At 40.9% G+C, this 22,630-nt stretch overlaps 1 protein-coding gene across 1 annotated transcript in view; it reads left to right on the top strand.

The window, feature by feature from the left end:
* Nucleotides 1–14,533: 14,533 nt before the first annotated feature.
* The window catches only part of LOC124286186 (melanotransferrin-like), a 44,318-nt gene continuing 36,221 nt past the window's right edge, over nt 14,534–22,630 (top strand). Inside the window, 1 exon segment of the mRNA XM_046722531.1 lies at nt 14,534–14,896. Within this exon segment, the coding sequence (XP_046578487.1) occupies nt 14,827–14,896 (70 nt within the window). The 5' untranslated portion in view covers nt 14,534–14,826.

The raw sequence follows: 22,630 nt of genomic DNA, 5'->3' as shown, positions 1-22,630 counted from the left end.
CCGAGGTTTTGACTCTCTTATCTCGACTGTTATTTATTATGTAACATTTATATTCACGGAAACTACAGTCCGTTTGATTTCATTTGAGACCGATGAATTGCTCACTAACACAAAATGTAATAATTGCAACAAAATAGGGCTGGATTTTACAATTATCTCATCAACAGATAAATTTAATTCAATAATGCTGATGGTATTTCAAAGATGTTTGCAAGAAGCATTAACCTCATTTAGCCTCTCTTTATAAAACATGTGTGTGTGTGTGTGTGTGTGTGCGTGTGTGCGTGCGTGCGTGCGCGTGTGCGTGTGTGTGTGTGTGTGATGTTGTAGCATGAATGGTCTTGATATATTTATATTAACCGGGTGAAGGTGTTTGAATGCTTGAAAACAAATATGTTACTTGCGTGAAAGTGTTTATTTTATATTATATTTTAATATAGCCTCTTATGGTTTAAAGTTCACTCATAAACTTTTATGGTGGCCAATGCATTTTACCATGCTGAAATTGTTTTATTTTACTATAAATGTATATTCACGATATACACGTATATAATCAATATACACGTTATATACCTCTATTTTACCAACACAGTATGTATTTTATAACTCTTTATAACGCTGTTATGGTAAATTGGAGATAAACATATTGTGCTGGAAAATACGTCACGTCACGTCACGTTAATTAACGCAGCAAGCTGGCATCCACACTTACTTCACCACTGCCACACCACTCAAAACCACCATTAGGACTAACGGTAGGAAATACGCAACACAACAACAGCCTAAAGGTGTGGTCTACAACATCAGCTGCGACTGTGGCAGCAACTACATCGGGGAAACATCAACACCACTCAACATTCGCATTGATGAACACAAGACATTCACAAACAAGTGGACAAGCGCAGCTGGACACTGGGCAAGAAGAACACAGGTCCAAGAAGAACACAGGTCCAAGAAGAATTAACAAGAGACTGTTTACATGGGCAGAGTCTTCAACGAAAAAGAATTTGAATTTTAGAATAAGAACACATCTTAGAACTTAGTACAGAAACCTGGCATTCCCGTCGAGAAGAATAAAATAATATAATAATAAATACATGTAATGGAATCTTTGTAGATCAATCGATATCAAGAGAGAGATATATTGTTACACTAAGGTTGCGACCGGCCCATTATACAAGTAGTACAACGTGTATGCACAATGTATAAGAGGGTGCCATGCATATTCTTCTTTACAATTGCAACTGATTATTTATTTTATTCATGGCAAGAAAAACATACTTTGCTAGACAATTAATAACATCTGGGTTTTGGATGATAATAGCTGAGAAAATGTGGGATATGTTGGATTTACAATAGAATATTCAGGTAACAATTTTATCAATCTGACAAAAAAGGACTTGTTAAGCAGAAATGGTACTTTGTTTCAACACAGGAAACAATGCATAGATGACATAATCGTTGATCTTAGCAATATGAAGTTTTCTGTCTTCCTCTATCATTAATCTGTGACTTGAACACCTAAACTTTAGTACGGGCTATTCTATATAACGTAACATTCACAACTGACAAATATTCTTCACTACATTATTCCTTCTTTAGAGATTGATATACAATACATTTGGGAAACGAACATATTAATTCAAACGATGTCTGTTGATCTATTGATATATACCTTTGTTTAAAATCAAATAAGAACTTATTTATACAACTTACATCCTGATTGTGCCACACATAACTAAAACCATATTTATTTAACAATTGTTTTACAATATGGGCTCAACATTGTCTACCAACTTCTGCTAATTTATATTGATAACGGTAGGTGTGGTATAATATTCCATTATCCTTTTGGTATAATAACCGTGTCCAATATTTTACCATTGTTATATATTGTCTAGTTTTGAAAGATAAACATCTTTGAAGTTCGGTGCATTTCTACCAAGAAAAATAAATTGCTTTAAGAAATTATTGTATACTGTCTGCATCCAGTGAGGGATGAAATCCCAATATTTCAGAGTTGTGATGCTCTGTGGTCAAAGATCTTGAGAAGAACAGATAATGTTAATTCTCTGAAATTTGATAGATGGGAACGTAAAATATTTAACACTTTCTGGATATGACAAAGTATTTTTGGTGTTATATGTCATGACCCACTCCATGAGAAATGAACACTCAAATATGTGTAAGAAGACACAATTTTCTAGTTGGGTATCATCAAAATAATGTTTTTCGTATTTCTTTAATCTACCACCTTTCCTGAAAAAACATACATTTAGTTTACTAATATTGAAGGTTAAAGACCACTTCATACAATATATTGCAGGATTATTCTTTTTATTTTGTAAACCTCAGACTGTGCTATCAAAGAGTAACATATCATCGTCGAAGAGTAACATAAAAAGTCATCAACACCAAGAAATGCAGTAATATCATTAACATACAATGAAAATAGCAGTGGAGTCACACAGTCAAACAGTTGTGTGTAGCCACCTTGCAATGATATACATGATTGAACATTTGTGTGCATATTTCTAATTAATCTAAACAAATTATCTTTGGCATTTGCCAGTCCAAGGTTTATACATGAAACTTGTTCTATTGATGAAATCTAATGTAGCTTTAAGATCAACGAAACAACAGTATAGTCTGCCCTTATATAAAGACAAATATTAGAGGCCAGTGTATCTAACACAAATGTATTGTGCTTGAATGAGTTTATAGAATTCATATAATTTAAAAGGTTATCAAATTAAGCTGACACTACTCCCACCTTAAAAGGGATATGGAGGTGATACATCAAAATAGACCAGATGTTTGTTTTCGTTTTCGTCTGCTATGCGGACATCATGTGCGGTCTGTTGTCATAGGTCATAACTCTGATTTTCTTTGTGTGGTAACATTTTATATGACGAGACTGTACGTCCTAGGTTCGAGTCGGCGGTGTTGGAATGACAAAAGAAAGGTTTTTTTATTCGTGGTCGGCAATGGAATTAGGGTCGGTCGGGAGAGAAACACACAAAAAATATTTACAAATTCTGCCCTAAAGACTGTCTAGAGGACGAGATAATGTGCTTTTAACCTGCCTGACTTACAACTTTGGACGGAAGGAGCTCGTCAATGCTAGCAAGGAAAACTGGTCAGACCTGTCAACCAGCCAGTTTTTTAGCAATATTTTAGGACACCCGGATCTAGTCTTTCACACCTCCAGGGCCTGCCATAATATACTTTTCAAACAAAGGAGTATTTTGTATAACTAAACTTTTTTGGTACCCGTTTTATTATGTGCATATTTTAATGTCTTATCTCTGCTGCTTGTCTTTGTTAGATACGTTTATGCCATATTCTTATAATGTTTTAGTATATTACTATATATATTTGTCTGACGTAAATCGCTGTGCGATTGGTTGTGTAATTTTATAACTATGTACATATATTATGAATTTTAACATGTACACTAGTGAGACGGTAATAAAACATTCTACCATGACATTTAAGTATGTTCGTTTTTGATTGGCTGTTACTAGAAAAATAGAAGTGAAAATTTTTCAATAACCACTTCTGAGAGCCGGTTCACTGCGCGTAGTGTCAAAACACTACGCAAGGGTAATGAGTGCATATTTAAAACGCGTTTTATTCATAGTGCATATGTCATGGTAGAATGGAGATAATCCTATTGTGTTTTCATTTTGGAAGTGATTATAGTTGGTTGAACGCTGCTAAATATTTTGAGAAGCAAAACGACCTAAATCCCGTTTTGTAGGTTTTCAGAAGAGACAAGGCTGGTAGCTTCAAACCTACTGGGGAAAGGTCCTTGTTTTCTTTGTTAGACTTGCGTGGTGGGATACAATGCATCATGCTTTACTTAAATGTTGTTTCATTAAATAATTTCAGAATTATAAAGCCAAAACTGATTCTTGAATTTCCGTTTTCTGGCAGAATGACCTAAGTTCGGGATATTTCTCGTGAGCAGCAAAACAACCAAAGACATAATGCATAAAATCATTTCAAGAAATAACACGTCAATAATTATGACAAATATTAAAAAATATGTATGTACCCTTTGCACATTCTTCTGGTGAACGTTTGAGAGGAATATTACGTTTTAAACTATGTATTTTTTTCTTAAACTCATCCCAACCTGAGAGGATTAGTAACCCTTTTCCATTGGTTTACAGACTGCAGTACTACCATCAGCCATCATAATGAGTGATAAAACATCTCCATATTAGAATTATAATCAAATTTATTCAAAGGTAAAACATTCTGAACATCAAACTGTAATAAACAATTCATCCTTATCGATTATATTATATTAATATTAGTGTAGTGTAGTGTAGTGTAGTGTAGTGTAGTGTAGTGTAGTGTAGTGTAGTGTAGTGTAGTGTAGTGGTGTAGTGTAGTGTAGTGTAGTGTAGTGTAGTGTAGTGTAGTGTAGTGTAGTGTAGTGTAGTGTAGTGTAGTGTAGTGTAGTGTAGTGTAGTGTAGTGCCTACGAGGGCGAAAATATCGAGGTTCATATTTTTCATACGATGCCCTAGGGCAAAATATCACTTTGTCATGGTGACGTGACGTCATGAACACGTTTTTTCTGTGACGTTGGGTACTACATACGGCGACTGCGGGTAGCCAGCCTGTGTTTGAAAGTAGATTTGAGTTTATTTTCCTCAATTTGATGACTTCGGTAATAAACAGAATATTATATTCGTTCCCAAATCATACTATGTTTACGACACTCGTGCCTAAATATCGGAATATCCTTCGCTCTCACTCGGGAAATACCAACATTTAGGCAATCGTGTCGTAAACATAGTATGACATGGGCACTCATATAATATCCTCATTATATTATATTATTAGTATATTATATTATATATTACAGGTATCACCAAAAACGCTCACTTAATTTATCTACAGTGATGATATTTACCCCGGATATTTACACCTGGAAGAAAGTAGCACTCCACCCAGACAGCCGCGGGGAATGTCATGGTGACCTGCCTAGGCCTCTTGAGTAGTGTCAGGTGATATGAACTTGCCTGGTATATCTCCATATCTGTTACACATCAAAGAATACATTACACGAAACGAAATAAACAGACACACCTACCATGCACTGGGGTTTGATTCAGAGTCGTTACGAAAGTTAAGGGTCTGAACCAGGTATATGCTCATTTTTTTCAGTCCACAAGCAAACGTAAGTGTCGATGATACACTGAAGTTAACAACTGGGTGGTAATATTAGTAGAGCTTAAAAATGTTTTAATTACACTTTATAAAGTGATCATGCTAAAAATCACATCATCTGTATATATCAATATAATCCTTTCACAAATAGTTTGAATAATATTGAAACCGTTTGAACACACTGCTCCATATCATTGTATTTTATATAATGTAGTGCTCAACGTCAAAGTTTTTCACCCGCGTAGTCAGATCCATCACACCCGGGTTTATACACAGACATAATGGAGACACAGTGTCAGATCCATCACACCCGGGTTTATACACAGACATAATGGAGACACAGTGTCAGATCCATCACACCCGGGTTTATACACAGACATAATGGAGACACAGTGTCAGATCCATCACACCCGGGTTTATACACAGACGTAATGGAGACACAGTGTCAGATACATCACACCCGGGTTTATACACAGACATAATGGAGACACAGTGTCAGATCCATCACACCCGGGTTTATACACAGACGTAATGGAGACACAGTGTCAGATCCATCACACCCGGGTTTATACACAGACGTAATGGAGACACAGTGTCAGATACATCACACCCGGGTTTATATACAGACATAATGGAGACACGTGTGTCAGATACATCACACCCGGGTTTATACACAGACATAATGGAGACACAGTGTCAGATCCATCACACCCGGGTTTATACACAGACGTAATAGGGACAGTGTCAGATCCATCACACCCGGGTTTATACACAGACATAATAGGGACACAGTGTCAGATCCATCACACCCGGGTTTATAAACAGACATAATAGGGACACAGTGTCAGATACATCACACCCGGGTTTATAAACAGACATAATAGGGACACAGTGTCAGATCCGTCACACCCGGGTTTATACACAGACATAATAGGGACACAGTGTCAGATCCGTCACACCCGGGTTTATAAACAGACATAATAGGGACACAGTGTCAGATCCATCACACCCGGGTTTATAAACAGACGTAATGGAGACACAGTGTCAAATCCATCACACCCGGGTTTATAAACAGACGTAATGGAGACACAGTGTCAGATCCGTCACACCCGGGTTTATACACAGACATAATGGAGACACAGTGTCAGATCCATCACACCCGGGTTTATACACAGACATAATAGGGACACAGTGTCAGATCCATCACACCCGGGTTTATAAACAGACATAATAGGGACACAGTGTCAGATCCATCACACCCGGGTTTATAAACAGACATAATAGGGACACAGTGTCAGATCCATCACACCCGGGTTTATAAACAGACGTAATGGAGACACAGTGTCAGATCCATCACACCCGGGTTTATAAACAGACGTAATGGAGACACAGTGTCAGATCCATCACACCCGGGTTTATACAGACGTAGACGTAATGGTTTAGACACACAGTGTCAGATCCATCACACCCGGGTTTATAAACAGACATAATAGGGACACAGTGTCAGATCCATCACACCCGGGTTTATAAACAGACATAATAGGGACACAGTGTCAGATCCATCACACCCGGGTTTATAAACAGACGTAATGGAGACACAGTGTCAGATCCATCACACCCGGGTTTATAAACAGACATAATAGGGACACAGTGTCAGATCCATCACACCCGGGTTTATAAACAGACGTAATGGAGACACAGTGTCAGATCCATCACACCCGGGTTTATACACAGACATAATGGAGACACAGTGTCAGATCCATCACACCCGGGTTTATACACAGACGTAATAGGGACAGTGTCAGATCCGTCACACCCGGGTTTATAAACTGACATAATAGGGACAGTGTCAGATCCATCACACCCGGGTTTATAAACAGACATAATAGGGACACAGTGTCAGATACATCACACCCGGGTTTATAAACAGACATAATAGGGACACAGTGTCAGATCCGTCACACCCGGGTTTATACACAGACATAATAGGGACACAGTGTCAGATCCATCACACCCGGGTTTATAAACAGACATAATAGGGACACAGTGTCAGATCCATCACACCCGGGTTTATAAACAGACGTAATGGAGACACAGTGTCAAATCCATCACACCCGGGTTTATAAACAGACGTAATGGAGACACAGTGTCAGATCCGTCACACCCGGGTTTATACACAGACATAATGGAGACACAGTGTCAGATCCATCACACCCGGGTTTATACACAGACATAATAGGGACACAGTGTCAGATCCATCACACCCGGGTTTATAAACAGACATAATAGGGACACAGTGTCAGATCAGATCACACACACCCGGGTTTATAAACAGACAATAATAGGGACACAGGGACACAGTGTCAGATCCATCACACCCGGGTTTATAAACAGACGTAATGGAGACACAGTGTCAGATCCATCACACCATCACACCCGGGTTTATAAACAGACGTAATGGAGACACAGTGTCAGATCCATCACACCCGGGTTTATAAACAGACGTAATGGAGACACAGTGTCAGATCCGTCACACCCGGGTTTATAAACAGACATAATAGGGACACAGTGTCAGATCCATCACACCCGGGTTTATAAACTGACATAATAGGGACACAGTGTCAGATCCATCACACCCGGGTTTATAAACAGACGTAATGGAGACACAGTGTCAGATCCATCACACCCGGGTTTATAAACAGACGTAATGGAGACACAGTGTCAGATCCATCACACCCGGGTTTATAAACAGACGTAATGGAGACACAGTGTCAGATCCATCACACCCGGGTTTATAAACAGACATAATAGGGACACAGTGTCAGATCCATCACACCCGGGTTTATAAACAGACGTAATGGAGACACAGTGTCAGATCCATCACACCCGGGTTTATAAACAGACGTAATGGAGACACAGTGTCAGATCCATCACACCCGGGTTTATAAACAGACATAATAGGGTGTCACATAATGGGACGTAATGTGTCAGATCCATCACACCCGGGTTTATAAACAGACGTAATGGAGACACACCCGGTGTCAGATCCATCACACCCGGGTTTATAAACAGACGTAATGGAGACACAGTGTCAGATCCGTCACACCCGGGTTTATAAACAGACGTAATGGAGACACAGTGTCAGATCCGCCACACCCGGGTTTATAAACAGACGTAATGGAGACACAGTGTCAGATCCATCACACCCGGGTTTATAAACAGACGTAATGGAGACACAGTGTCAGATACATCACACCCGGGTTTATACACAGACATAATGGAGACACAGTGTCAGATCCATCACACCCGGGTTTATACACAGACGTAATAGGGACAGTGTCAGATCCGTCACACCCGGGTTTATAAACAGACATAATAGGGACACAGTGTCAGATCCGTCACACCCGGGTTTATAAACAGACATAATAGGGACACAGTGTCAGATCCATCACACCTGTGTTTATAAACAGACGTAATGGAGACACAGTGTCAGATCCGTCACACCCGGGTTTATAAACAGACATAATAGGGACACACAGTGTCAGATCCATCACACCCGGGTTTATAAACAGACATAATAGGGATACACATCACCCGGGTTATAAACAGACGTAATGGAGACACAGTGTCAGATCCATCACACCCGGGTTTATAAACAGACGTAATGGAGACACAGTGTCAGATCCATCACACCCGGGTTTATAAACAGACGTAATGGAGACACAGTGTCAGATCCATCACACCCGGGTTTATAAACAGACGTAATGGAGACACAGTGTCAGATCCATCACACCCGGGTTTATAAACAGACGTAATGGAGACACAGTGTCAGATCCATCACACCCGGGTTTATAAACAGACATAATAGGGACACAGTGTCAGATCCATCACACCCGGGTTTATAAACAGACGTAATGGAGACACAGTGTCAGATCCATCACACCCGGGTTTATAAACAGACGTAATGGAGACACAGTGTCAGATCCATCACACCCGGGTTTATAAACAGACGTAATGGAGACACAGTGTCAGATCCATCACACCCGGGTTTATAAACAGACGTAATGGAGACACAGTGTCAGATCCATCACACCCGGGTTTATAAACAGACGTAATGGAGACACAGTGTCAGATCCGCCACACCCGGGTTTATAAACAGACGTAATGGAGACACAGTGTCAGATCCATCACACCCGGGTTTATAAACAGACGTAATGGAGACACAGTGTCAGATCCATCACACCCGGGTTTATAAACAGACGTAATGGAGACACAGTGGACACCCGGTTTATAAACAGACACAGGAGTCACAGTGTCAGATCCGTCACACCCGGGTTTATAAACAGACATAATAGGGACACAGTGTCAGATCCATCACACCCGGGTTTATAAACAGACATAATAGGGACACAGTGTCAGATCCATCACACCCGGGTTTATAAACAGACGTAATGGAGACACAGTGTCAGATCCATCACACCCGGGTTTATAAACAGACGTAATGGAGACACTGTGTCAGATCCGCCACACCCGGGTTTATAAACAGACGTAATGGAGACACAGTGTCAGATCCATCACACCCGGGTTTATAAACAGACGTAATGGAGACACAGTGTCAGATCCATCACACCCGGGTTTATAAACAGACATAATAGGGACACAGTGTCAGATCCATCACACCCGGGTTTATAAACAGACGTAATGGAGACACAGTGTCAGATCCATCACACCTGGGTTTATAAACAGACGTAATGGAGACACAGTGTCAGATCCATCACACCCGGGTTTATAAACAGACGTAATGGAGACACAGTGTCAGATCCGTCACACCCGGGTTTATAAACAGACGTAATGGAGACACAGTGTAACGAGAGAAGCTGGGATTAAAGCCCGAAGAGTACTGCCCCCTGTGAACCCTTTTCTGCATATATAAGTTGTTCACTGGTCTCGAGGGGAAACATCGAGGGTACATCAACCCATGGGCCCCGAGGGACCATCGAACAACGTATTTATCTTACCGAACACCTCAATGGTAATTTTGAACTGTTTGAAGCACAGGTATCGGATCATAGTAGGGAGTACCATACAAGAAAAACAAATTTAGAGTTATCTCCCTACCATCGATTTGCATTCGTAAAACGTCGGTAATTTCCGTACATCATACGTCATTCGATGTCATTCGATATAAAGAATTACTACTACAAAGTACCAAATGGGTTCATAGAAAATGTTACTTGCTTGTAAGCGGGGTACATTGAAAATAATAGAAGAGCCCTCAGCCAATCTGAAAACGACATTTATGTGTGAGGCAAGATTACACTATATACGTCCTCTGTGTGATGACTACGATGAAAAGTTTCGAAAAATACTTTTATTACATATTTTGACTACTGACTGAATGTTGTATTTTTATATTTTATGTATTTTGTGTATGGCTCCAGATAATTTTGCAACATCAGGAGTATGGAGTACTGGAAAAAAATTAAGAGTACATTTAGAATACTGAATGGAATTTAATGGAGTATCAGTAACAATGTGTTTTGTTTCATATATGTTGCTAGTCTTGTGTAAACAGGTCAATAAACAATAAAACAATACCTTTTCACATAAGTACGTCTGTAAATGATTTTAAGACCGTACACCATTGCTGTGGTGCGTATCTGCTACGTTTTCTAAATTATTTCCTACCGTATCGTGCATATTTTTTTATCCGTACATACGCCGACACGGCCCTTATCTGGAGCCCTGACTCAAATGATTTTGTGCCAAATTAACCAAAGTCCTGAAACCACATTTGAATATGTTTCATATACATAAGTATATTGCCATTTTCACACAAAATCACTGTTATAGTATACTCTGACTCTTATATTTGAAAGTATTGCTCAGCACTTACTATTTTTAATCAAAGTATTGTAGTAATTTTCTCTTTTCCCAGAGCTTCCTTCCAGCTTGACATATGTTCTCCAGACCTTTTTTGAAGAGTTTTGAGGCAAACAAGTCATGCCCGTTCAGAGGCAGAACAAGTCTGAGTTAGGTCTTTTTTGCACAAATCATGCATATGCAACAGGTTGTATACGTAATTCTGCAAAATATTAATGTATCAACGTGACATTTCACCACAGTGTAGATCTCAACATGGCGATCAGTGGGGTATTACAAAGCTTACTCTGCTGGTATACTTTATTAGACTATAACTACCGGATATTTTCAGATAACGGCATCTGATGGGCATCCACCGTTCTTATTGTCCCATTGTTTAGGTAGAAAAAATAGTGCCAACGTGGACAGTTGTCCAAGTCATCGTGTCCGTCACGGTCGAGGGAGCACCTGACAGCTAGGTCACATAGTTAGATTGTTGGCGTGAAATATCAATCGCTCTGGATCAGTGCCCCTTTAAGCACCTGTATGTATATACTCACATTGTGGTTGGGCCGGTGGCCTTTATATCGAGCAAATGCTTCTTCTTCGAGGTAAAGGGGGGCCAAAGACAAATTTTGTTTATACTCCCTCCCAGACCACGTGCACCGAATCAGACCGTAGTAGAACATTTGAATATGATCACAACAATAGGTTTTCTTGTCTTCATGACAATAACATGTCCGGTTACGTTAGGTCATTGTTGTGGAAGAGTTCAAAGGGGATTTACAAATACTGTTTTGCCACCCAGCCTTGCAGCACGAACAAAGTCAATGGGCGACTTCTGCCTTCTCTTGAGCTGACCCTGTAAACGGCGTAGGCGAGTGTCAAGCTCTCTGTACATCCTTTTCCTGGGTGGTGGTGCAGGAGCTCCATGGCCCAGCTGGGCAATCCTTCTCCTGTCCATTGCCTCGATGCTCTTGAATGCCTCAATAAATTCAAAGATATACAATGATGACTTCACACTGGACAGAGGTTGTGCAATAGCAGCATCATCAACAGGCAGTTGGCGGAGCTCTTCATTGTAGATCTGGGGCATTGGAGTTTACTCATCTCTGGCTCTTTCTTTCAGTGTGCCCATGAGTCTAACTGTGTCTGGATTCGAAATACACAATGCCATTGTGTGTCTGGATTCGAAATACACAATGCCATTGTGTGTCTGGATTCGAAATACACAATGCCATTGCGTGTCTGGATTCGAAATACACAATGCCATTGTGTGTCTGGATTCGAAATACACAATGCCATTGTGTGTCTGGATTCGAAATACACAATGCCATTGTGTGTCTGGATTCGAAATACACAATGCCATTGTGTGTCTGGATTCGAAATACACAATGCCATTGCGTGTCTGGATTCGAAATACACAATGCCATTGCGTGTCTGGATTCGAAATACACAATGCCATTGTGTGTCTGGATTCGAAATACACAATGCCATTGCGTGTCTGGATTCGAAATACACAATGCCATTGTGTGTCTGGATTGTCGGGCCGTGATTGTGCTCTCCAGTAACTGTTCTGATAAAATCTCCAGCTGTTGACAAGTTACTTCTATATCTTGGAACAACACACTTCCAGTAGCCATACATATTACCAGACCTGTTCAGCTTATACCGAAGTCCTGCATGCAGAACTTGTCGGGCTCTTCTCTGAGATACGACAAACTCTGTCGCTGAACACCAGCCATAGCTAACACAAAATATCTGTGACTGGGTCTTATATACTTGTTGATAAATGTGACAGTTGGAACATTTTTATTTTGTATCCCTATACCTGAAAAGTTGAGTAGAGAACTCAAAGTATAATGATTATCTGTACCTTTAAACGGAAGAACTGGTGGCTTTCCATTGTTCGATGATTCCGTGCATCCCCAGACAACGGAATACACCATCGTACCATTTACAAAAACGACAGAAACAACACGATTTGTACTACTGTAGCGCTTGTTCTTTGGCAATATGGCGGACTCCAGGCACATTTGACGTCACGAGCGGAAAGGTCACGTGGGTTCCAGCGAAAGATGCATAATGGCCGAAGCTGAGATTTACATAAACTGTTTTCGCGAGTAAAACATAATTATACATAATTTTTAATTGAAAATTTGGGAATATGTTTCTGATGACTTTATCTTTCACCCAGCAAATTATTGCAATTAACTCGTATTCTCCTTTAATCGGATCTAGAGTAGAGGAGTTATCCCTAAATATCAAACAAACAATGAATGATCACAAGATCCCTGATTCATTTAGATTCTGATGATTCAAACGCAGGTGAAAACTGGGAGTAATCAACTGTACATGTACAGTACATTATTAAGTGTAGGGGTGATCCATTATATGTTTATGTTCATGGGTAGACAAAACGGGAATAGTCATACAAAAGCGCCTGTGATAAAGTCAGTTTTATATTGTCTAACCCGGATATTGTATTTTTATTGGCCAAAACCTGCAAGTTTATTTTAGAAAGAAGAAGGGGTATTTTATATAGTAATGGGTGAAACACTTTATATATTTTACTGTATATACTGTTTTCTAACTGTTTATGTGTCTCTCGTAACCCTATATGGGTGGCTCGTCAATGAATTTATGTCTAATAATTTATTTTTATGTTGCATTGCACGAGGTGAGACCTAATAAACTGTCTGTCTGTCTGTCTGAGAGTCTGTCTTTGTTGCGTTTACCCCGTTTTACTACGGCCTACTAGCTTTCTCATTAGTACCGTGACTGCCATGGCAAATGTTTGAACAGTTTAAAAATCTGTCACGGCATCCACGGCAATCACGGACGGCCACGTTTGCTCATCAATTTTTTATTATTATTTTTATCATTATTATTATTGAAACGGGACGTTATATAAACATAAGTCGGGACCAAATAATGTGCAATGTTTGTAACTTAAATTCAGTTGAAGATGAGTATCATTTTGTGCTTGTATGTCCTGTTTACTTACAACATAGAGAAAGATATCTGCAACCCTATTACTTTAAATACCCAAATTTAACTAAATTGTATTTATTGTTATCAAATACAAATGGTAAAGTTCTGCAAGATTTAGCTAGGTTCATTTATCATGCCTCCATGTACAGATATGACGTAAATGCAAAATGAGTCTGCAAACTAGCTGGGTGAGCTTTTACAATTCTGTTTATATTTTTATACTATGTCTGAGTGTAAGTTTGTATTGTAATGTACTATAGGCCTGAAATATCAAGTACTGAATTAAAGAAATATATTTGCAAAACTGCAAACTGCAAGTGGTTGGACCCGTGGGTTATTACGTAGTTCAGGGCAGCGACATGTCTAGATCATACACTGCTTTAAGACACCGACGACATAGAACCGAACAATAAATGTTCAAGTAAAAATCTCTCAAGCGAGACATATCAGCCAGATGACATAAAAGGATAATAAAACAAACATGCATAATCCGAGCCCAACGTGTCTGCTCTGGATATCTGAACAATCCCATGTTTTGCCTCCGGGCAGGCGTTGCTTGTAATCAAGGCTCTCAATACTTTTCGTACAAACCATCCGTTTCCACGTTTATGTCGATTAAGTAGGTACTGTTATGTTGAACATGATTTGAACATTTCGTGCAGCGTTCGGGATTTTTTTCGTCAACTAACAATCGCGTCCGGTTTGGGGAGGACAGTCATCACGTATCCGCCGCACAAGAGAGTACACAGTTATAGACCCCAGCTGGGTTCGCCGCTACATCAACATGCACGCCATCACAGTCGCTCTCGTCATCCTAAATGCTGGTTACCTGGCAACTGCTGTGGACGTTCGTGGTAAGTACTTAGACTAACGCTTAGTTTCTGAATACTAGTATACATAATTTTGATAGCAACAAACAAACCCATTTAAATTGAAAAGGAGCCCTAGATAGACCAGAGATTCTGAACCTGAGGAAATCTAGATTTGCTTTATTTAGGGCTTTAGCACTGCAGATAGGGCTAGGCGCGCAGTAGGGAAAATAATGTGGTTCAGGGACTGTGAGACAGACTATTCAGTACTTTACGTCCAATGTACCTTTACTCGTCTTGTAACACGTGGGTATACAAAATGCGGTACTGAGGGAAGAGACCGGACTCCATCCTCCTCTCCCACTACTCACCACCTCTCTCTCGCCCTCCCTCAACCCTCTCTCTCCCTCTTTCTACCTTGCTCCCTTCCTCCCTCCCCTCTCTCTCTTTCCTCCCTCTTCCTCTCCCGCTCCCCCCTCTCTCTTTCTTCCTTCTTACCTTCCTCCCTCCCCTCTCTCTCCTTCCTCCCCTTCTTTCCTCCCTCCTCCTTCCCCTCTCTTTCTCTCCCCTCCTTATTACCTTTCCCACTTTCTCCCCCTCTCTCTTTCTTCCTTCTTACCTTCCTCCCTCCCCTCTCTCCCTTCCCTCCCTCCCTCCTCCTTCCCCTCTCTCTTTCCTCCCTCTTCCTTCTTACCTCCCTCCCTCCCTCCTTGCCTCCCTCCCTCCTTGCCTCCCTCCCTCCTCCTTCCCCTCTCTTTCTCCCCTCCTTATTACCTTTCCCACTCCTTCCTACCTCTCCCTCCCTCCCTCTCTCCCTCCTCCCTCCTCTCCCCTCTCTTTTTCTCTCCCTCCTTATTACCTTTCCCACTCCCTTCCTACCTCTCCCTCCCCCCTCTCTCCCGCTCTCCTCCCGCTCTCTCTTTCTCTCCCTCCTTCTTACCTTTCCCCTCTCCCTCCCCCTCTCTCTTTCTTCCTTCTTACCTTCCTCCCTCCCTCTCTCCCTTCCTCCCTCCCTCCTCCTTCCCTCTCTTTCTCTCCCCTCCTTATTACCTTTCCCACTCCCTTCCCACCCTCTCCCTCCCTCCCTCCGCTCTCCCTCCTCCCCGCTCTCCCCCTCTTTCTCCCCCCTTCTTACCTTTCCCACCCTCTCCTCCCTCCCTCTCTCCCGCTCTCCATCCCTCCGTCTTTCTCGATCCCTCTCAGCGTGTATTGAGGTCCTGTTTCGTGGAATCAAGAGAATGCGGGTTATTGCCACAGGGACCACGAAAGTCATGCGTGGTTGAACTTAACGTCTAACCCCTTCCACTCCTACGGCAATTCATGATAGAGAAGCGCTGTTGCTTGATAAAACTGTACAAATGTGTGTTTGTGTGTGTGTGCTGCTGATGAGTCGGATGCGTGTGTGTTAGCGGATACGTTTGTTGGGATTTGTATAAATGCCTGAAGAATCCAAATTATAAGCTGGTTTACCGTGCGTTTTACTCTCGAAGATACAAGGAATATTCGGGAGAATTAGCTTCTAATGATTTGCTTCATTGCTTATAAACTGATGTTTGGTTTCCGTCTCTGTCAAGTGACGGGGCGGTGGGGTAGCCTAAGGGTTAGAGCGTTCGCTCGTCACGCCGAAGACCCGGGTTCGATTCCCATTTCTGGTGTCCCCCGCCGTGATATTGCTGAAATGTTGCTGAAAACAGCGTAAAACTAAACCCACTCATTCACTATCAAGAGATTCTCATTTAGAGGATTCTCTTTATGATCAACAAAATATTTCTAACCAAGTCACATAGAGATCGCCTGATAGTGTAAAACCAGAGGCAAGTAACAGTAATATAATCAGCAACAAGTTTTCTTATTAAAAAAAATCAAAGACGGGCTCGACCCACAGAGGTCACGTGGTACACTAGATAAATATTACCTACAGAAGAAGCACGCTCCCAACTACATACATTATCAGTTTTCAAAACATGTCATAAGAAATGCTTCTTATCTGGCCAAAACTTGGCAGTTGCCATGGTTGATTCATGAAGTATAATGCTGGTATGTAATGTCACGTGACTTCAGAAGAAATGTATTCAGGTAAAATAATCCGAGGCAACAAAGCATTCGATTGTGAAATGAAAAACAAATCAAGAAGGCCTGACTTGTTGTAGCATCTGATCGGAACGGGGCATGGCTTTGTCCAGTTGAGGGGAAATACCCAAGGGCAAGGTCACAGGGCTCTGTCACCATGCCGACCTAGTTTCTATCGTTAACATAACTGTAGCCTGTCTCAAAGTCCCTGAACCACATTATTTTCCCTGAATGATTTCCTCAGGTTCTGAATTTCCCATCTCACTGGGGCTCCTCTTCAATTAAAATTCATGTATTATCTATGTCTATTATATGAAAAAAAGTCTCCGTATGGAATAATTGTCTCTTTACCATGTACCATATGTCTGGACAATTTTAAACATTTACTGAATTCAAATGATGCAAATACCACAGGGGCGTGAAACGCTAAAAACTGCCATCAAGGTATGTACTGTCACTAACAGGGTGTTAGTACTATATAAAAGGAAAGGGATGTAACGATGTCAACACACCAGGTTCGTTTCAAGGCGAATTCAACAATGCTCACTGTATTTATCCCATTTAAAGTATGCACACATTTCAAGCCAATAGATTTACCTAAACAATGAGACATACAGCACAAAATATCGAAGCAGTACTTTGGAAGCTAGGGTCTTCGAAATCTCGAAAAATAATCGCGATTTCTCGATTCCGAGCCAAAATCCCTGCTCAGAATTTGTAGCGGTAACTCACCCATTTTCTTGTTTATTTCACAGTACACACAAACGACATGCACCAAAACATTTTTCCTGAAACCACATTGAATATTGGTTATAAGGTTATTGGTTTCAAGATACCAAGTTCATCTATTGTTTACCATTCGTTCCATGGTTTTACAGACACAACTCGTTAAAGAGATTGGTCTGTAATTAGACGGATATCAGTATCAGTATCCAGGTTTTGGAATGGGGACTACAATGGCATTACGCCATGAAGTTGGGAAATTCCCTGTAGTCCATATCATATCAAATATATTTAGCAGCGTTTCCAAACATGACTCGGGCAAATGCTTCAGGAGCTGATAGTGTATATTATCAGTCCCTGTTGCTGTATCATGAACTTGCTCAAGGGCGGTATGTAGCTCATGTAGTGAAAATAATTCATCATCTTCACCATTGTCTGAGTTAAAATTGATTCTTTTCTTCTCCTGTTGTTTCTGATGTTTTTGAAACTCAGGGACATAATATGATGAAGAAGAATGTTTGGCAAGAGTTTCGCCAATTTTATTTGCTATTTCAGCCTTATTAGTTACTATATTATCACCATCCTTCAGATGGTGTACAGCAGATTTAGAACATTTGCCCTTTATTCTTTGGACCATGTTCCACACCTTTGACATAGATGTACGTGAATTTATTTTGGAAACATAGTTTCTCCAAGACTGACGCTTATTCTGTTTAAATGAGCGTCGAGCCTTGGCATTTGAAATTTTAACTTTGTCTAAATTATGGACTGTAGGATGTTTACGAAAATATTTTTCCGCTTTCTTCCTGCACTTTCTGGCCTGTTTACATTCATTATTAAACCATGGTTCCCGAATGTGTGGAGCTGCAGAGGACTGTGGAATCGTTCTGTCAACAATGTCATTTAAAATATCCGAAAACGACTGTGTAGGATCTTCACTGTTCCTGAAAAGGTCATGCTCCCAGCGTTCAACACTCAGTCTCATATAATGAACAATCAGCCCTGGCCAAGTTCCTCCTTGATAAAGGTTGATCATCACAAGGGTTGATTGTTTTAAGAATGGTGGGGAAGTGATCACTCCCACACTGGTCATCAGTGGGAGTAGATAGAGTGGCTGACACAACTGGTTTCTCTGAAGTCAAGTCAGTCTGACAGGAAATAGAGGACGTCGCCACAGAGCGTGTAACTGCAGCAGAATAAGTGACATTGGACGGAGTTGATGTTTGGCCTGATAACAGCTTTTGTGCCTCAAAGTACGAAATACTTTTTTCACACTTATGTCTCATGATTTTGGACTCCTTTTGCCACACAGGGCATGACCTGGATGAAGCAGGATGCTGACCATCACAGTTTGCGCACATGTGATCTTTCTGACAATCTGTTTCCTCATGATGGTCTGCACAACGGCGACAGACCAGAGAGTTGCGACAAGACTGTGATCCGTGGCCGAAACTTCTGACATTTATAACACCGGAGTGGATTGGGGACATACACCTCCACTCCGATGTTGAAATATCCTGATTTAATTGACGTTGGAATATGAGACCGAGCAAACGTCAAGAGATAGGTACAAATACTAGATACAGCCTTTGAAATGGCAAACGGATTTAATTTGATTAGAAATCGTGGCCAAGAATCACAGTCAGAAGAATGTGCTACAGTTGAGGGACTTAAATCTTCAAAACGTTTTTTCTTTTCACTACGAGACGAACCAGCATGTGATAGTCCCATGGCGAAAGGAAATGATTCAACACCCTGCTCCCCACCCACCATGGAGTTTCAACAACGGTGTCAATATGCATCGGATCTCCAAGATGCTGACACCAGGGATACAGGGGTGTTATACTCCAGAGAATATGACATGAATAGCTGCATTTATCTACCAATTTAATGCCAGACTTGTTCGGCCATTGACAAGAAATTGGAGACATACATGTACATTATTCAGAGGTCAGCATCACCAGATTGGCCCATGAGCCACCGCCTTCTGGCATAGGACTGTAGGCAATTTAATATATAAATAATTTGTGTATTGAAACTCAAAATGTCCAAGACTCAACAATAAAATAAACATGCACAGGACTTGGCGTGACCAGCGCCGATTGATAGAATCGGGCCAATTCTACCACCCGTCTTGATGAAGTAAGGGCCGAAGTGGAGTGTTCGGCAAAAGGAAAACGGCTCAAGGCTCCGATTGCCTTCAACCACCAAAATCCCGTCCTCCGCCGACACAGGGGCCCAACCCAGGACAAACAGGTTGCCCAATTCGGTCTAACGACCAGCAATGGGGTGCTGAGGACAAATATGTCCGCCGGTCCAAACGGGTTTGAAGAGTTCTTAGCATTACCCAGCACCCACCACGAGGACGTGGCTCTTCAAGGGTGCCGACAAAGAAGGATATATCAAAGTAGTTCAGTCTTTGAAATGTAACACGTTTATAACTATATACATGCTGATACCGCTTGAGAGATTCATAATGCTGAACACACTTGAAACGCAGGTCCTTTATATAGAGATTTGTTCATCGTTGTTGACGTGTTTTGCTCTGACAACACCAAACAATTGCTATACAATAACACTGCAAAGACGACTGACATACGACAAACCATTTGAATTGCAAATAAAAGGACATCACTGTTAGATCTAAATCATAGTGCAATCATTGAAGTGTTACTATTTTAAAAAAAATACAATGTCAGTCAAGTGGGCCCTTGTGGGGTAATCAACAAGCGTGTGCACTGAAATTTCAATTTCACACTTACAACTCGCTCAGCTGGCTGTTCTACCAGCAAGTGGTCCTCCCTCGTAAGAGACAGCGAAAAGTGACAACAAAATAATGATCGTTTGTTAAACAACTTTTTTATTCGGGTGTTCAAAATTATGAGACAAATCATCAGAGTTGGTCTGTTGATTTCATGTGACTGTGCAAAGTTTGATTTTGTTGCATTTATTAGATTTGTGTTAGTGAGTAATTCATCGGTCTTAAACAAAGTCAAACGGGCTATACGTGTCCCTATAGACATAAGTTGTGATACACGACAAGTTATGCACGTTCAGTTTCATATTATATTAGTATTCCAATGCGCAACACAAAATCATTTAGCTTTCAATGTTCCAAATAATGACTGACTGACTGAGTTTTGGTTTTACGCCGCTTTTAGCAATATTCCAGCAACATCACGGCGGGGAACACCAGAAATGGGCTTCACACATTGTACCCATGTTGGGATTCGAACGAGCCAACGCTTTAACCACTAGGCTACCCCACCGCCCCTCCAAATAATGAATTAAAAGGGATATACATTTGTTAGTTGTTTCGACTTCACGGCCACCACAGCACCACGGCGAAACCTGTTTGGTGTCAATATGTTATTAAACAAAAAACAACCTAAGTGGGATACACAAGACATGAGCAATACATTCTGGTGATGGCCCTGAACGCGCGTATGACCTATTTAAAACAATGTAGTCGGAACTTCAAGGTCAGTGTGACCTGTATCGTATGACAAACGTGACGTTCATCGTCCGACGCGAGGACCGGGAAGTTTGGCTGGCGCTGTATTGTGCAATTCAGGTTTTGAATTACACGTTTTCCCAGAGCAATAAACTTCAGCCATCATGTTGTTATTGTTGGGGCAGCTTGTGTCGTATAGTTTCTAAAATAGGGATGAACATGTCACATGTCTTACTTCATCATCCAAACTGTTCCACAACAGGTATTGATTGTGTGACATCAAACGATATCTACTAGGAGGTATCGTTTTGACAGTAGGTTTTGTGCAATGCCCTGGCGTCATCAATTACATGACTCGCAATGCTATGACGTCAAAAACCTGATGACGTCACAATGCTATGACACCACTGCACTGCAAGTCTAATGGCAGTACCATGTTCAGAGAAGTACATTTTTTCATTGAAAACTAATGAAGAGTGTTTTTTGTTGATAAATGGAATCTCACCCTCGTGTCTCCTGATATCAAATATATCAACACTCGGCAAGCATCGGATAGGTGTAACTTTATCAACTCGTGGAGATATATTTCATATCAAAAGACACTTCTTTGAGATTCTTTATGTATTAACGTGAGAACTTTACAAAGGTTGGTTAGATGTTCAACGCCGCACTCAACAGTATTCCAGTTACATGGCAGCGGTTTGTAAATAATCGAGTCTGGATCAGACAATCCAGTGATCAACAACATGTGTAGATCCCGTTAGTCACCTCTTACGACAAGCATGGGTTACTGACGGCCAATTCTCACCTGGATCCTCACGGGTTGTTACAAAATGGATATATGCATGTATTTCGTATGATTATGGAAAGGGTTTCTTTTTCTGAACCATAAAAACACATATGGATGCTAGATAGCCTAAAAATGTTGTTCCAGTTCCAGGAAGTGTTTTGTGACATTTTACCGCAACTGATTTTCTGAGGTAATGCATGACAATTCCAGCAATTACATGTGTTGAGTTGACTATCTGTTTTGGGTCAAAGATTTGCTCATAGTTTGATTTGCGCTTAAGGTTAGAATAAAAACCCGGATTGTCATGTCAAATAACATAATTGTTTTGGGACATAACTACAGGAGATATTATTTCATGTGTATGAAACTGGTGCTTGATTCGCTATTGACTCACTCACTCACGAACGAACACATGGACGCACGCACGCACTAAAGTGTACCAAAGTACTATCTCTGACAGAAGTATACATTCAACAAACAGTTCGTCGAGGGAGTAGCTACATATGCGTGTGAAGGGCCCACGAATTGCGTAGTTAATAAAACCCCGGCTTCATATTTCAATACAGATTGGCCTTCTAGTCAAGATGCACATCAGAGCACATTGTAAGTTGTCACACCTGTTCAAGAGACACTCTATTTTCAGAACACATTATCAACATAACGACGGTTGTTTCTCCACATAGTGACATTGCACGCTTGTTAAGACAGCAAGGTCGCCCTACTTCATAATAACAAATACACA

Source organism: Haliotis rubra, unplaced genomic scaffold (assembly GCF_003918875.1).
Source record: "Haliotis rubra isolate DU_JTF1 unplaced genomic scaffold, ASM391887v1 Scf378, whole genome shotgun sequence".
NCBI classification, from domain to species: Eukaryota; Metazoa; Mollusca; class Gastropoda; order Lepetellida; family Haliotidae; genus Haliotis; species Haliotis rubra.
The sequence above is the reverse complement of the archived record's forward strand: the minus strand, read 5'-3'. Positions and strand labels throughout refer to the sequence as shown.